The 16,997-nt window shown below is 36.1% G+C and overlaps 1 protein-coding gene and 1 long non-coding RNA gene across 2 annotated transcripts; one reads left to right on the top strand and one right to left on the bottom strand.

Annotated features, from left to right (window-relative positions):
* Positions 1 to 1,871: 1,871 nt before the first annotated feature.
* Positions 1,872 to 9,160, bottom strand: LOC106179614 (uncharacterized). Its single transcript, XR_001240058.3, has 5 exons — positions 9,009 to 9,160; positions 7,378 to 7,486; positions 6,966 to 7,081; positions 5,387 to 5,729; positions 1,872 to 3,292 (listed from the first exon to the last, which is right to left on the bottom strand). It is a non-coding gene; the product is annotated as an uncharacterized LOC106179614 (long non-coding RNA).
* A 3,948-nt stretch (positions 9,161 to 13,108) lies between these two features.
* LOC147763511 (uncharacterized) lies at positions 13,109 to 16,781 on the top strand. Its single transcript, XM_087004898.1, has 2 exons — positions 13,109 to 14,176; positions 14,352 to 16,781. Exons 1-2 carry the CDS (start codon positions 14,071 to 14,073, stop codon positions 15,158 to 15,160), a joined length of 915 nt encoding a protein of 304 aa, XP_086861024.1. The 5' UTR covers positions 13,109 to 14,070; the 3' UTR covers positions 15,161 to 16,781.
* The last annotated feature ends 216 nt before the right edge of the window (positions 16,782 to 16,997 follow it).

Here is a 16,997-nt window from a genome sequence, read left to right as displayed (position 1 = left end):
TTTTCATCAACTGGCATTTATAATTTGAATTAAAATTTTTAACAATCTTGCATTTTGAGCATTTTTAAGAATTCTATATTTAAATTATAGCAAGAGATTTTGTACCCTTTAGAAAAAAATTTGTTCTGTCCTCTTTAATATAATTAAATGTGGTATCATACCATTTTTGACGGGTACTGGTTTCTGCTACCGCAAATTACTTCATATAAATATTTCAATTAATAATTTTAAAAGAAAAATGAGAAACTGAAAATAAGTTGACGAAACCTTTCACCAAGCAAATGGCAACCGATAAGCCTAATATCCTCGCCGTAAAAGATTGGTCATTTTTCTACTCCTATTCTCTGCAAAAATCCTGGCCTATATTTGAAACATTGCCGGATTCCTTCATGCAATTTTTGATCAATATGAAATATCACACAGTTGAAAATGTGCAGTAAATAATGTACCACTTTTCTGAAATCGTGACCAATTTTAAGATACAATTATTCACTTTCTCTGCCTGTCAAAATTAATGCAGCCTTCTATTCAAAACTTTGCTGACATTATCGTTTTTCATTTTAATCATGTTCCCTTTGGTGTGTTATCCTGCACTTTTATTGCAGATTCCATTATTTTTTGTTTGCATGCTTGTTTCCATTTCTTTCTTTCAAAATATTGTAACAAATTTCTCTGCCATAAAATGCATATTTGAGACGATTTTGTTTGCATATGCCTCTAAAATATAATAAACTTGCCGCACCTGTCACCCCTCAAAACAGAGTGGACTTGCCTCACCTGTGGACCCTCGATTCTGGAATGGACTCTTCCCACCTGTCACCCCTAGAATATGGAATGAACTCGCACCACCTGTCACCCCTCGAATCTGGAATGGACTCGTCCTACCTGTCACCCCTCGAATCTGGAATGGACTCGCCCCACCTGTCACCCCTCGAATCTGGAATGGACTCGCCTCACCTGTCACCCCTTAAATGGAATGGACTCGCCCCACCTGTCACCCCTTAATTTGGAATGGACTCTCCCCACCTGTCACCCCTCGAATCTGGAATGGACTTGACCCACCTGTCACCCCTTAATTTGGAATGGACTCGCCCCACCTGTCACCCCTCGAATCTGGAATGGACTCGCCCCACCTGTCACCCCTTAAATGGAATGGACTCGCCCCACCTGTCACCCCTCAAAATAGAGTAGACTCTCCCCACCTGTCACCCCTCGAATCTGGAATGGACTTGCCCCACCTGTCACCCCTTAATTTGGAATGGACTCGCCCCACCTGTCACCCCTCGAATCTGGAATGGACTCGCCCCACCTGTCACCCCTTAAATGGAATGGACTCGCCCCACCTGTCACCCCTCAAAATAGAGTAGACTCTCCCCACCTGTTACCCCTTAATTTGAAATGAACTCGCCCCACCTATAACCCCTCAAACTGAAATGAACTCGTCCCACCTTTCACCCCTTAAATTGAATGGACTTACCCCACCTGTCACCCCTCAAATGGAATGAACTCCCCCCAACATGTGACCACTTAATGAACCATTTCTACGTCTCCCCTTAAATTGAAAAAGTTCCACAACAAACTGAACAAAATCATTTATTCCAAACAAACGAACGTAGATATTTTGAACGAGTTCTTTTTTTTTATTATTATTTTTTTTATATATATATGGCAACTTTAACAACAGAATATTATGGTGAATGATATCCAGCAATTTTTACATACAGTAATGAACGTGTTTTACGCAGGACTGTCAAAATCAACCTTATGTCAATTTGTAGTATAAGGAAACATAATTGAGTACATATTACAAAAATAGCATTTTTCTTGGTATAGTTGTATGAGAAATAAAGTTTTCACACGCTAACTATAAATTGGCATTGCCCAAAATAAGTTGCATTTAATAAAGAATGTAAAATTACACTGAAACTACTACAAAATACATTTAAAATGATAAAATTTAAATAAATGTGCTCTGCTTTAAATTATGTGGAAATTGTTTAAAATTTTACATTCAAAACATACAGTGGAATAAAGGACAGTTTTGTAAAGTATTTCACTTTCTTTTATCATAGTTTTCGGTCTGAAATTCAGCGTAGTAACACATGTACAGTGATAATTAAATATCAGTGCAATATTGTATTAACAAATCATTGTTGGTGCACCAGACGCCAGCTGGTGTAAAAGAAATTGAGGAAGAGAAGGATTTGCGTAGCAAAATAAAAGTTAGAAATAAAAGAAAAAGAATGGATTTTTTGACATGTGAAAATCGTAGGAACTTAGTACATCTTTGTGCTGTAATTTCATTCCTATGCATACTTTTTACTTACAGAAACCAATAGCTTAAAACCTAGTGTATACATATAGGGCAGTATAAAGTATGGACAGAGGGGTGACATGAACAAAAATTAAACATTTGAAATTTGGCAAATCCATCGCCATCTTTCTAGTCGTGATCTCAACATGGAGACAAGCATGCATATGTATTTTTATTTCCAGCTAAATTCAATTTCTATATTTGTTAATTTCAATTTACAAATATTTTAAAAAGCAACTTTTGAAAATTTTGGAAAAAATATAAAGTGTGAAAAGAAATTGCTTAAAATTTTAAAAGCAAATACACACTTCAAAATGCTAGATTACAGCTTCTGAAAATTCTGTGGGTTTTAATATTATTTTTACTTCTGTGTTTTTTAAATAAAATCGAAAACTATCAAAAGAAGCGCATTTATTTTTTAAACATTGCCTGCCAGAAAACATAACTTAAAAATGGTTTAAAAAAAGTCAATTGATCCATTTCTGGGTAAACTTTAAAAGCAAAAGCAATCAATAACTGGATATAATTTTAAAAACAAAAAGATCGATTTCTGGGCATAATTTTAAAAACAATAAAGATCCATTTCTGAATATAATTTACATTATAATATGATCCATTTCAAGATATGATTTAAAAACAAATGTGATCATTTTCTTTATATAATTTTAAAAGATCGCTTTCTGGGTATTATTTGAAAACGAAACCCAATGGCTCTTACTAATGCATTTCTATATGTTAAAATCTTACACATGGGCCTAAAATGTTTGAAAATCACAGGAACAAAACGTACGCTTTTAACCATATTGTAAATGCAGTGTGTGTGTGTTTGTGAGAGAGAGAGAGAGAGAGAGAGAGAGAGAGATCGCGTGTGTCCGTGTGCATAAATCTGCTGAAGTCATGTCCTGAAGCACACCCAGAAGACTTGGGGAGATTCCTCCAGATGCAATTAAGTACAGGATCTCGTCAAGGAAGTCAATTCTGAAATGTCAAAAACATTCGTTTCAATAACGATATTAAATAGATATTAATCAATATTCCAATGGAACAAAATGCTAGATAAGATTAAATTATAGGGAATGGAAATTGTAAAATATCGAATTAAAAAGGTTATGTGCATGTAGTACTCAATACTAAACACTCTTTGATGTTTCACAAGAAATTTTAAATGAATGTTGTTCATTAATTGTAGCACACTGAGAACAAAGACAAAGATTAAAACGACCTACTCTAATGGAAAATGTTCTTAAAGTAGAGAATTTAACGGTTGGAGTAATTCCCCCAAGATATGGGCAATGACTGTACAAATTAAGCCAATCTTTAAAGTTAAGAAGGCTAATAATTGGATCAATAATTCAGTTTTTCCATGAAAAGGAAACTTCATTTGACAAATTATACAACAGCCTGTTTCAACTATTTGAAAAAAAGACAATCTTGTTACTTTAAATGCCTGAAAATAGGCTATCACGTGTATATTTTCTAACATCATGATTTCTCTCATTTTTAAAGTGCTCTCTCACTTATATCTTTCATTACCCAACATGAAAAACAGTTTTTTTTCTGAAGATAAATCGTAATAAATCGTCATGCCAGTTTCTAATGTAGATATCTGGGACGGTCAACAAGGATACATCAAATACAAATACGAAAGAAGCATTTTCAAACAAAACCGTTCAAGAGGCCAATTTGCATACAGCGAGTGGTACTAAAGTGACGGTTTCCGGACACCAATAAGTGATATAATATTACTTTTGTCAAATTATTTATAAATCAATTGACAGCAAACGTGTAGATTATAGAGATGAGCAACTTTTCAATTAACTACCCAAGTAAAAACTGAAATTTCAGAACACGCAAAAATACTATAAGGCTGTAATTGCCCGCTAATATTAACTCGTCAATACAACAGAAATGTTGTCAGTAATGCAAAGAACATCTTAATTATAACCGACAAAGAAGCTTTTCAACCCATTCCACGGCCTTTCGCATTTTAATTCAAGCCTACAACGATATTAAATAGATATTAATCAATATTTCAATGGAACAAAATGCTAGATAAGATTAAATTAACGGGAATGGAAATTGTAAAATATCGAATTAAAAAGGTTATGTGCATGTAGTACTCAATACTAAACACTCTTTGATGTTTCACAAGAAATTTTAAATGAATGTTGTTCATTAATTGTAGCACACTGAGAACAAAGACAAAGATTAAAACGACCTACTCTAATGGAAAATGTTCTTAAAGTAGAGAATTTAACGGTTGGAGTAATTCCCCCAAGATATGGGCAATGACTGTACAAATTAAGCCAATCTTTAAAGTTAAGAAGGCTAATAATTGGATCAATAATTCAGTTTTTCCATGAAAAGGAAACTTCATTTGACAAATTATACAACAGCCTGTTTCAACTATTTGAAAAAAAGACAATCTTGTTACTTTAAATGCCTGAAAATAGGCTATCACGTGTATATTTTCTAACATCATGATTTCTCTCATTTTTAAAGTGCTCTCTCACTTATATCTTTCATTACCCAACATGAAAAACAGTTTTTTTTTCTGAAGATAAATCGTAATAAATCGTCATGCCAGTTTCTAATGTAGATATCTGGGACGGCCAACAAGGATACATCAAATACAAATACGAAAGAAGCATTTTCAAACAAAACCGTTCAAGAGGCCAATTTGCATACAGCGAGTGGTACTAAAGTGACGGTTTCCGGACACCAATAAGTGATATAATATTACTTTTGTCAAATTATTTATAAATCAATTGACAGCAAACGTGTAGATTATAGAGATGAGCAACTTTTCAATTAACTACCCAAGTAAAAACTGAAATTTCAGAACACGCAAAAATACTATAAGGCTGTAATTGCCCGCTAATATTAACTCGTCAATACAACAGAAATGTTGTCAGTAATGCAAAGAACATCTTAATTATAACCGACAAAGAAGCTTTTCAACCCATTCCACGGCCTTTCGCATTTTAATTCAAGCCTACAACAAACACTTTTTAAACTCGAATTCAGACAAGGAAAAAGCATGAAAATTTCTCTGACAGTCGCCGTACATACCGCATTATCACATAATACCCATCAGACGTAACTGATTCTCACTTTTTATCCGCCTTTTCAAGCCCTCACGTTTTAAGGTTGAATGAAATGTTCAGTTCTGCAACTTCACCACATCTGTCCCACGCCCTTCTCCCGCAGTGGTCAGCTGTCAAGTGATCAGTCAAGAAGATAGGTGGCGCTGGTCGACTTATTGTCATGCAAATTACAACAGGCATGATAAGATTGGGAAGTTGTTGTTGAAGGAATCCTCAAAGAATGGTCTTACAGATTTAAAATAAAATCAAATTTGAGACCTTTTCATCGGTACAAATAGCTGTCACCAGTCGACTGTCAAATGAACACCCTGAAAGGGACAAACAATTTCTTATTAATTAAATTTACAAACAGAAGTCAAATTGATTCCAATCTACTATTATAATATTTGGTATACACTTGCAGGCTAATAAAAGCTATGTACAAGAAAAATGAAAACAAAATGATTCTTATTGATAACAACCATTATGGGGTCAGAAAGATCTTCCTCAAAATGACACAGGTGTAAAACTTTCTTTTACAAAATAACTGAATCCTTTGACAAACTGAATCACATCTTAATTGAGCAATCCAATCGTCTTTTAAGATCAAACAATAGATACAAAGTGCCAAAATTTAAGACCGACAGATTCCGATGCTCTTTTATTCCATATGCAATTTTAAATTTCCAATAGTATTATGTTGTCTTTTATCCTAAGTACAATAATTTTAAAGTTCAATTAGCAGTCTTTTAACTCAGTTTTATTCAAGCATATATTCATTTTATTTTCATTATAATTTTCTTAACACTCTATGTACAACTTCAACCCACTGGGTTGGAATCTTAATAAATTATTATTATCTAGCACTTCAGTAACTGCCTGCCAGGTATTTTTAGGTGAATGTCCCCTTTTAGCTGTCAGACAGTTTAATCTTTACCTCCGCCAAGGAGGTTATGTTTTCATCCCTGTTTGTCTGTTTATTTGTTCGTTTGTCTGTCATCAACATAACTCAAAAAGATATGGACCGATTTTGATGAAATTTTCAGGAACTGTCAGAAGTGGGCCAAGGAAGAGATGATTAGTTTTTGGTGGTGATCCGGATCAATAATCAATCAATAATCAATAATAATCAAAAATCACTGCCTTGGCGGAGGTCTGCGCTCTCGGAGTGCTTTTCCAGTTTCATTTTGTTGTATGACAAGTGCAATTTCTCCAAATGTTCACATATTTGGGATTGAACTGCTAAACATTCATTATAAAGTATTGCTTTGTGACACAAGCTGTGGCAGTCCATTTTTTTTCTATATCAATTTGAGGAAGACCAGGAACTCTAATGGCCATATGCACACAATATTATTAAGTTTTTTCTATGGTTACGATTACAGACACTCCCAAGGACTAAACAGGTGTACTGAGCTGATTAAAGCAAACTGAGTACAGTGAACCCAGGCAGATTCGGTAATTCATTAAAGGAACAAAGTATTAATAAGACTTTATAAGACTTTTTTAACTAAAGCCCAGAAGCCTAGCAAGATATAAAGTTGTGTTTGCCTAAGGCAGCCTACCTTCTGTTAACCTGGCCTTTCCTCCAGTTGGCTGACACAGCACTGTTGAATACCCAACACAAAGCACTACTATACTGTCTGAGCATGGCTAAAAACTGTGGTGATTTTATAACAGCCTGGAAGAACAATTACATCTTGAATAAATATCACACAGGAGATATATAACAGCCACCATTAATTTCATTAGAATTTATTAAGAATAGAAACAAATTTATGGAAGCTGCATGTGGATTGTTGTATAGAAAACACTAACAACCTTAAAGGAAACAACTGTTACCATGAAACATGATTTCACAAGTGGCATTATTGATAAAGACCCCAACCCAAAAACACAAATTGGCAGAGCCCTGATGTCAGTGTGAAAAGCACACAGTAGTTGTGCACAGAGTGCAAGTGGGAATTGTTATAGTACCTGGGCATTTTGCATCCATGAAATAGAAATTTGGACTTTGTACAACTCTCTTCAATTTGTGTTTCCTCTTCTCCTCAGTAAGGGAGGGATGCAGTAAATCTTAAGCGAGCTGAAAGGAAGATAATAGTACTTCAATCAATTTTGTTAACAGTGGCGGATTTAGAGGGGAGTCAGATAGGTCATGACGCCCCCCCCCCTTCGGTTTCTGATAAAAAATCACACTAATATTCCCTTGGAATTAGAATTTTGACTAGCTGATTTATAGTATTTAACCATACATATACAGTACCGTTCGCCCTTAAAATACAAAAAATTGGGAACCCCACGCCAACGGGGGGAGGGGAGGTCGACTTTGCCCCCCCCCCCCCCTTCGAATAATCCTGTATCCGCCCCTGGGGTAAATGTGGATGAAAAGTTACATTTGCAAAGCATGGGTATCAGGAGCGACATAAAAATCATGGGCTATTTACAAGATTTTCAAAGTCTTGACCATATTCAGAATAATATACAAACAAAACTGAAAAGGTTACGCAAAACTCAGTGTACTTGAAGTGACTTTTCATATTCACATTCAATTAAAATTAACTCTGGTTCTCGGTGACACTCACAGGCCTACCCAAATACCAGACTTGGCACCGAATGATCCAGAATTCACCGGTAGATCGGACCACACTGCCCGGGTTCAAGGTGTTGAAGAGAACAACTTCAATTTCACAACGAGGTGTCAAGTTGTAGATATCCCCACATATATTTACCGTGTAAAACATTTCTCAATTTGGAAATTAATATATGATAATTTTAAAGCAATCACTTTATAATTTTTATACAGACATTGTTTCCTTTAAATAAGAACTTCAACGTTTTAGGTTCGAAAAGGGACGGGTATCAAGCCCGACCCAAAAGTATAAATTACCCTCATAACACCATGATCAGATACAGCACTGTACTACGACATAGTGACATAAATTTACCAAAAGAAGTAAACCCGCATCATGCAGGGTGGACGCTTAGTATGAATTTGATTTCTATGAGAACTATCGTAAATAAAAAGCTCATTTTATTCGAGTTTTAATTTGATATACGTTTTGGAGCAGCATGTTACAACCAAAAGCAAACATAGCATTCCATACTAAATGTCGTCCCTGCAAATTTAAGAACAGACAAACGTCGGCATAGGAGGTATTCTTGGCATGGGTGTGAGGCTGTATGTGTCCAACACAAAACGAGTAGGACGCTTCTGGTATCTTCGTAAACGGTACTTAGAGTCACTTGAATTAAAGGAGTGGATTCACATTCATGAAACAACGTCTAAAGATCTGATAAAGCAGCACAGTTACATGTTCATTACAGCAATTCGTGTCAGTATCCTTTGCCTTACAATTAACAAATCGCAATCAAGCATTAAAATTACACAAATATATATATTCTTATTTAATCCTATTATGGTATCAGAAACAAAAGGGTTCCCAAAAGGCACTGAGGGAAAGCTAAGAGAAAGTCTCCTTCACGTCAGTTAGATGTACCCATGGTGATTATGCCTATAGAGTGCACCATTTCGGGAAAATATCGTCAATGCAAAACTAAAAAAAAAAATGCTAGAATACATTTTCTATCATCTGTAAGGAACTTACCAGATACTGCTGCCGGCTTCAGTGCCATTTTTTCGACCAAAATGTGGCAGTAGCAGTAATAGGGCTCGGGACATCCTTCTCCGTCTTCTTCTGACCTTGGTACTGTCTGAGCACCTCTCACCAAAACGCTCACCTTATTTACATAATGAAGAAGAGGTCACCTACTTTCCTTGCGGACGTTTCGGTTTGAATTTATTGTCTGGTTTATGAGAAGGCACAATAAGTCTCGAAAAGAGGATCATAATGACACACACACACACACACAACAAAAATAAATAAAAATTAAAACGCATTTTCAAAGTCAGCATACTTGATACTACATAACTGGGTATATAAATTAGCTTTCAAATGTGGATTGAACGAACTGGGGAGGGGATTGTGATAGAAAGGACATTCAATCTTACGGTACAGTGTAACTGGAAGGCTATTGATATTTCTTTCTTTCTTTCTTTCTTTCTTTCTTTCTACTTCTCAACATAGATTAACACTTTTGAAGGAAAAAGTGTAAGTTTCACACGTTTATTGAATTGTCTTGTATGTTACTTCCATAGGTAATTTTCCATAAATAAACCCTAAAGAATTAATATTTTAACTGTTTATGCACGAATAAAACACACGTATAATAACTGAGCAAAGAAAATTAAAGAATCGGACTTTATTTGCATTATATCAAGTTTCTCTTGTTTTGAAAATTCTGAAAGAAAATGTTCGGCCCGTTGTTTCATTTAATCACTTTTAGTAACCGCTAGTAACGTAAGAAAAGTGCCATTAGTCTTTAGTAGCCAGAACTGTTTATCATTATTATTATAAGTAAATAAAAACAAACTTAGTTCACCCAAGGCCAGACACCCAGGGCCCGACCTGTGCACTGTAGAGACAGATCCGCGGTCATCTAGTCCTCCCCGCAGGCTAAGAATTTGTAAATGTTGGTTGAAAATTTAATCCGCTCCTTAAAAAATTGTATTATTAAAGCCTGCTATTCAGATCTTCTTGAGAAAAATTGAATAAGATGTCCACAGAGTGAATAAGAAGGAATTGGCTTGTAATTTTTATTTTATGAAAATCACTAATGATTTGACGTCGTCCTTGACCGAGCAAAGATTATGATTATATAAAGATAACTTTTGACAAAAACTGATCGGGGAAATATCCTCTTCTAGCAAAGGACTATTGTACTAACATTCAATTGATTTCTATTTAAACAAGCTAATTCCACAGAAATATAATGAAAATATTGCTAAATTTAGAATATACTACACTGAAAGCAAAGGGTCGTCATTTCAGTTGATCTGATTAAACTGTATGGTATTCAACACGTAATATCGCTATACCTGTAGAAAAGGGAAGGTACTCAGACACTAATAAACAATTAAGAACTTGTACATTATGTCATTTAAATAAAATTGAGGAAGAATTTCACTTTATTCTGAAATGTATATTCCACAGCACGCTTGGGCAAAATACGTTAAAAATTCTACTATAAAAAGCCTAGCGTCTTTAAACTCATCAAACTGTTATAATTTAACAATGTCTCGCAACTGAATAATTTGGGAAAATACATAACATATGCCACTGAAATAACGTTAGTGTCGATTGAAAAACTTATTATTATTAATAATGTTATTATCAGTATTTTTCTTATTATATTTGTGAAGTTCTTTTTAGTCGTCTTTCTGATTAGCAGTAGGAATTAAGAATTTTTTCAATAAATTGAAATTTAAATTGAAACATCTTGTGCCTTATCAGGTACCAAATCAGTCTGCGTGTCCGTTTCACCTGTATATACGGTAGGTACGAGAACAGTAATGCAGGAAATCTTTGTATTCTATTTTTTCAAAAAATCTCTTAAGATATTCCTGAAATAAGACATCTAAAAACGTTAAGAATTGATACTACACGTACACATGATACACATGTAGTAGTTGAAATGATATCGCTTGCATTAGACATGCACCTGTCCACACACTGGGTAAAGTTGTGTACATGCCTTCTGCCTAATTTGATTTACAGATACAATATATCTCTTTCACATATTTCATAGCCGAAAGCACTTTTAAAAACTCTGAAGGTATAGTCCGTCATCACTGGTGAAACCAAGGCTAGGACGCTTAGGCGAAGTCAAGTTGTACAGCACACCTTACTTAAACTGAGAATGAAATTGTTAACATGCTTGATTTTCTGTTCAACTAATTCTTCTTCTTGCTTCGTCATTTTGTTCAGTTTTCTTAGTATAGTTCAGATTAATTGATGACAGTTTCTGGTTTCATGGTTGTACCCCACTAAAAATGTGGTTCCTACGTCCCTGCCTTATAACCGACATCCAGTCCATATAGACGTTCACACCAAACTTCAGGTCAGCACGTTTACAATAAAATGACACTGTTATACCGTGTGATGTTTGGGGCTCGCACATTTGCATTTTGATTTAAAATTTCTCACTCAACAAGAAATCGAACCATGAAAAAGGCCGCAACCTTGTTGAATCATTATTGCTTTTTTTCCAAGGTCTCAAGCCGGTATAACAGGAATGGATATCCGCTAGGGACCGTAGTCTGCTTCCCATTTCTTTGCACAGGTGACATTCGTCCCATATACTAACCCCAATACTCCAACTAACCTTAACCTGTACTAATCATATGGGAGCCCGGACTTCCATTCCTAAGAGTTCCTACAGGTCACACAGGGACTTAATGCTAGGCTTCTATATTAAACTACCATACCTGAGGAGACCCAGTTCAGTATCTTATGCCCCTATTTCACACAGACCACGAATCTTACGAATGGCCATGAATTGACAAATTTTACGATTCGTGGTTGAATCGTAATCAGTTCGCGAAGTTCTTAACAGATTCGTATATATTCGTAGTCAGTTCTTGCACTTCTTGATTAACAAGAATTGGTGGCAAAAACTTTGATGCCCCTATTTCACACAGACCACAAATCCCACGAATCGCCAGGAATTGAAAATTTTAGGATTCGTGGTTGAATCGTATATCAGTTCGTGAAGTTATTAATAGATTCGTATATAATCGTAGTCAGTTCTTGCAATTCTTGATCAATCGGGAATTCGTGGCAAAAAAAATTGAGCTGTTCAAAGTCTTGGCCACGAACTCCCCATTCCAAAAAATCGTGGTGAATTTCTGGACAATATTCGTGCGATTCCAGCGAAAATTCGTAACATTATCGCACCTGTATCGTAACTGAATCATAGAGCGTGTCGATTTAGACCAGAAAATTGGCAAAATCTCACGACTCCAGCCGAATCCCACGAATATTCGTAACACTATCGCACCTGTATCGTAACTGAATCGTGAGTGTGTCGAATTAGACTAGAAAATTGGCAAAATCTCACGAATCCTCGCGAATCCTGAAATTTGTCAATTCCTGGCGATTCGTGGGATTCGTGGTCTGTGTGAAATAGGGGCCTTAGCAGCTGATTCTCTATCCCTTAGCAGTGCACTTGACGTGGTCCGGAAGAGAGCCTTCACTTAACACTGTTCTATCAAGAGAACCTTTATTTCGAGATGATCTATTTTTTGGGAAGGCACATTTTAGGTTATTTTTTGAAACGAAAGAATGCTGTTAATGTAGCATGGATTGAAGGTCGTGAGATTCCCTAGGCCTAACGCAGCTAACACAATCATAGATTGGATTGTCCAGATTGAGTTTCGGGTTGTGATTCTTATTAGTGCAACTAATACAATTGGCAACATGCAAATTTTAATTTTGGGCCAGAAAGTTAACGGACTTTTTTTTTTCAAAAACAAAATCGTGCACGAGTGCCATTCTTACACACAGCAACTCGACGGAGCTTTAAAAATCTAAATGATATCTTGAAATATAAAATTAATTTTCCTTCCTTGTTAAGTCAAAGAACTATCGAACTAGAGAATCTTTAAAAATCGGTTGTAATACAGCTTATTTTGGTGCTGCATAAAAAACACACAGCTTAATGGTCGCATCAGCACCAAACAGCTTGACTGATTTTATTCGGTTTTTGATAACTTTTAAATATAAGACAGTGAACATGTGTAAAAATTTCGAAAAATAGTTTGCAAATCCGGATCCTTATCTTCTAAGAGACTGCCGACAACGACTGTTGAGAAGGGGAGGGTGAGTCTGTTTTCGTCTTCTGATATTATTAGAACGCTAGCTTGATAACGAGTGGGCATGTCCTGTTGCCCTTAAATAAGTTGCACAATTGCTGTATAAAGCAGAAATTATGTATTAACTCACAAATTGGCATGGATGGTAACATTTTAATTAAAATGATACCAATAAATAAATAAATAAATAATATATATATATTTAAGGGAATAACTGCATTTAGAATAGCATGAGCTTTCAACATTACACTGCTATTGTGCTTATTGTGATGCGTGCGTGCGTGTATGCTGTCTGGCAACGTATCACCAAATTGTGTCAATTATCGCTCGAGAGGAATTATGAAAGAGTTCCTGTGAGCCGTATGGAATAATTCTTACTTGATATTCGAGAAAGGAAATAACAAGATATGTTAATTATTTCGCGAGAAGGATTACAAAATAGCATCTGGAGCTTACACTGTAATTTTTACATATCACTCGAAATGGGAATGGCGAGAGCAATCTTACATCCTTTCTTGTCACAGCGGTTCTAGATACAAACAAAATCTGAACAGACTGCGAAAAGGACAGATTAAACAGACCAAAGTGGAGGTATGAAGATCTTTTCTTTATGATAGTAATAACTCAACAAAAACGAGGCCTCGTGTTTAACTGAGAAAATTGCTTTCTTTACGTTGTACGTTGCTTAATGATTGGATATTACTTATGTATGAACTCGTTATATATTGAAGCTCTTTTTGTGTTTGGTGACTATGAGCAAAATGCTATGGGGACTATAGATTTATAACATATCTATCGCGTTATTAACTTCAAAAGATCATTTTTCTTCTATAATAACCTTTTCGTAATTAATATTTCTACCGTTGCCCTCTTGATTGGAATTACAATTGCAGATGAATTTCGCCTTTTTTAACTAATCTGCATATAACCAAATCGTTCATTACCTAGAGATATCCATGAACCCCACACCGAAGCAACAACGAGGCAGCAAGCACGCGTGCAGTGAAATGCAAAATAGCCCCGGGGACCTCTACCGCTTGCCGGCACCATTGCAGAAACAAGGTAGATAAAAACCTCAGTCAGTCTATTAGTCGCCTATATGTATTTTTCGTGATGTTTTCGTTTTTTATTTCATGCTCACATTAAGTACATGAAAATTAAAAGCATGGAAAAAAGAGACTAGAATAACAGCATACGTCCAGTTTGAGTAAACACTCCTTACATTTTAAATGTCTAGATAAACGCCGAAAAAGCAGCGGGCGTCAAATAACACCTAGTACTTTTGGTGGTGTATGTCTACCTCCGATCCGACAAAAACACGAATACGCCCCACAAGAATCACCGGAAACGACGAAAACACCTCAGCAGCGATTCGGTCTCAATGATTTGCCGTCCTGGGCGAAGAGAGAACGGAAGACGAACACCGTTCTTAGTTACCAGCAACAGAACCCCATGGTATCTGCACCGGTTCAGGGTTCAGCTCTTTCCACAACACCAGGATGGATCCGAAAAACAGGGAGCGCAGGCTTCGATTCTCTACCGTCACAGGGCGTTTCAAAAACATTTCAACCAATTATCGGACCCTTGAAATGCCCGCCCTCGAATACCGACACGTTCCTCCCAGAGGAGCAGGACTTTGATTATGTTTTTAATTACCCTGTTCGGGTTCCACGGAAAACTGAAAAGCATTTGCGAAAGACCAGTTTGCCACCGTCTTTCTTTCAACAAAAACGTCAAGAGAAGAAAACTCGAAAGACGTCACAGATAGATCGGATAAGCGAGTTGTCATCCGAGTTCAAGGTAATGTTAGAAATGTTGGATGAGCAGGTCGCCGAAAACGGCTCTGGGGTTGGTAATCTTACTCCGGAACCAGCGATTATCTCGGTTTGGGACAAGCTCCCTAGAGACGATAGGGGTAAAATCGTAGGCATGGATTATCGCCCTAAGAGATGCTGGTGTACTCGATGCATGATCATGTACGACGTTTACTGTTCTCACAGTGACGATTTAGATCACTGGGGAGATTATCCTTGTCACCAGTGGTAAGACCCGGTGGACACACACGCGCGCACACACACACACACACACACACACACACACACAATAGGCATAATCGCTTTATAGACCCCAAACGTTTTTTCTAGGTCATTCAGTATTGCGGCTAGAACTATTACGTGAAGATACATATAACAAGTAAAACAATCTTGCAAGTCTAATCCAGATTTTTATCTTACCAGGTTTGCAGGGGACTCATTCTAAACTGGAGTTTATTTTTACACTCTCCTGTAGTTTATATATGAGTATAACAAAGACATAAAGCATGAGGGCCGAAATTTTGGTGCAAACTTCCCCAAAAATTTAATTGTGATTAAGATACATTTCCCTTCTTGATACATTACCCAATGCCTTATTTTAGATACATTTCCCAATCTATAGACTTCCTTATCTATTCCTTCATTCAAAACACTATACCTAAAAGCATTATTATCGTATTATATATAGTCCCGAATGATTTTATTCTTTGCCACCTGTCAGCATTAAAAGCTCCCGGCCATAGTCTTGACCATAATTCCATTTTCGCAAATAAAAAAGCCTGAAGTATGATAAATTGAGAATTACAAATAGTTTAATATTATACATTTATGCACTTGTTACCTTTTAAACGATAGTGTTTGCTTTCAGCACAAAATCGGCCACATTTCATAGGATTGAAACGAGTCCAGGAAAACCTTTCCACAAATCCAGATAAACATTACTGGTTAATAAATAATCACATAAATTGAGTAAAGTAAGGAATGGAGGAAATTAAGCAACACAAGCTCTCGTTTATTTGTTGGGATGGGTCTCTCTAACAGATAAATATTGATTGATCATTCTGGATGTACTGGTGCTGACGCACTGATTGCATGTATCTTAATGCAGCAGTCGCAACCTTTTGAGTAATTACTAGCTGGCATGGATATAAATGCTCAAAAATTGTATAATAGTGTCTGTTGCTAACAGATTAGTTGCAGGCAGAGCTCGTTATCCATTGGTTTTGAATTGTGCTATATTGTCACTTCCTGTATTGGCTGATCTTGTTTCTTCTCTCCTGGCCTCTTGTGACGCGTTCTTTTGACTAAGTCGATGTACCCAATGGTCGATTTCACACACACACACAAACAAACAAAAAAATATATATATAGCCCAAAATTTGGCATACCCAGAAAATGCGCTCGTGTTATAGATCAGGCGCAATAATTCATACTCCCGAATATGTTCAGCCCTGTAGCCAAGGGGGTTCTTTTTCTGGAAATTGGGCCTTTTCTTTTTGACCAAATGCTTTCAGGCTATAGGTCTTTTGTAAAACAGGAACCGTTCGGTCTTTTACAGCTAAGAATAGTAAGTTTTCATATCATACTACTTATTTTAAAGCAATTATCAAATTGGTTTTAATGCACAAATGTGGCAAATAGTATAGTGTCTTTGTTGTAATATGAAATTGCGTTGTCATCTCATGTAAAACGGATGCCATCAAGTAGATCATCAACATATTTAACAAGTGTTTGAGATGCACTAAGTAGATAATGCCAGATGATTAGATTTTACATGTTGCGTACACATAGTTTATCTGATATCGCTAGAACATATGTTGTATTTTCTATTATAAGCCGACGCTAAGTAAAATCTTGCATAAGGTCGTAATTAGAGATCGCTTCGTGTTTTTTTATACCCGAAAAGATCTTTCGAAATCTGTTATCAGTGACAAATGCAGAGGACAGTACATTTAGAGAACCATTCTTTATGGGGTCTCAAAAGTAAATATGATCAGCAAATCTTTGTTCATCTCCATGACGTAAGACCTGTTTATTCATATCCGTATTATAGTTTTAAAATCTTTTCG

The sequence above is a fragment of the Lingula anatina genome, chromosome 2 (genome assembly GCF_051362555.1).
Source record: "Lingula anatina isolate TDL-2025a chromosome 2, LinAna3.0, whole genome shotgun sequence".
Lineage (NCBI taxonomy): Eukaryota > Metazoa > Brachiopoda > Lingulata > Lingulida > Lingulidae > Lingula > Lingula anatina.
Note: the sequence above shows the minus strand (reverse complement) of the source record. Positions and strands in the feature narration are given on the sequence as shown.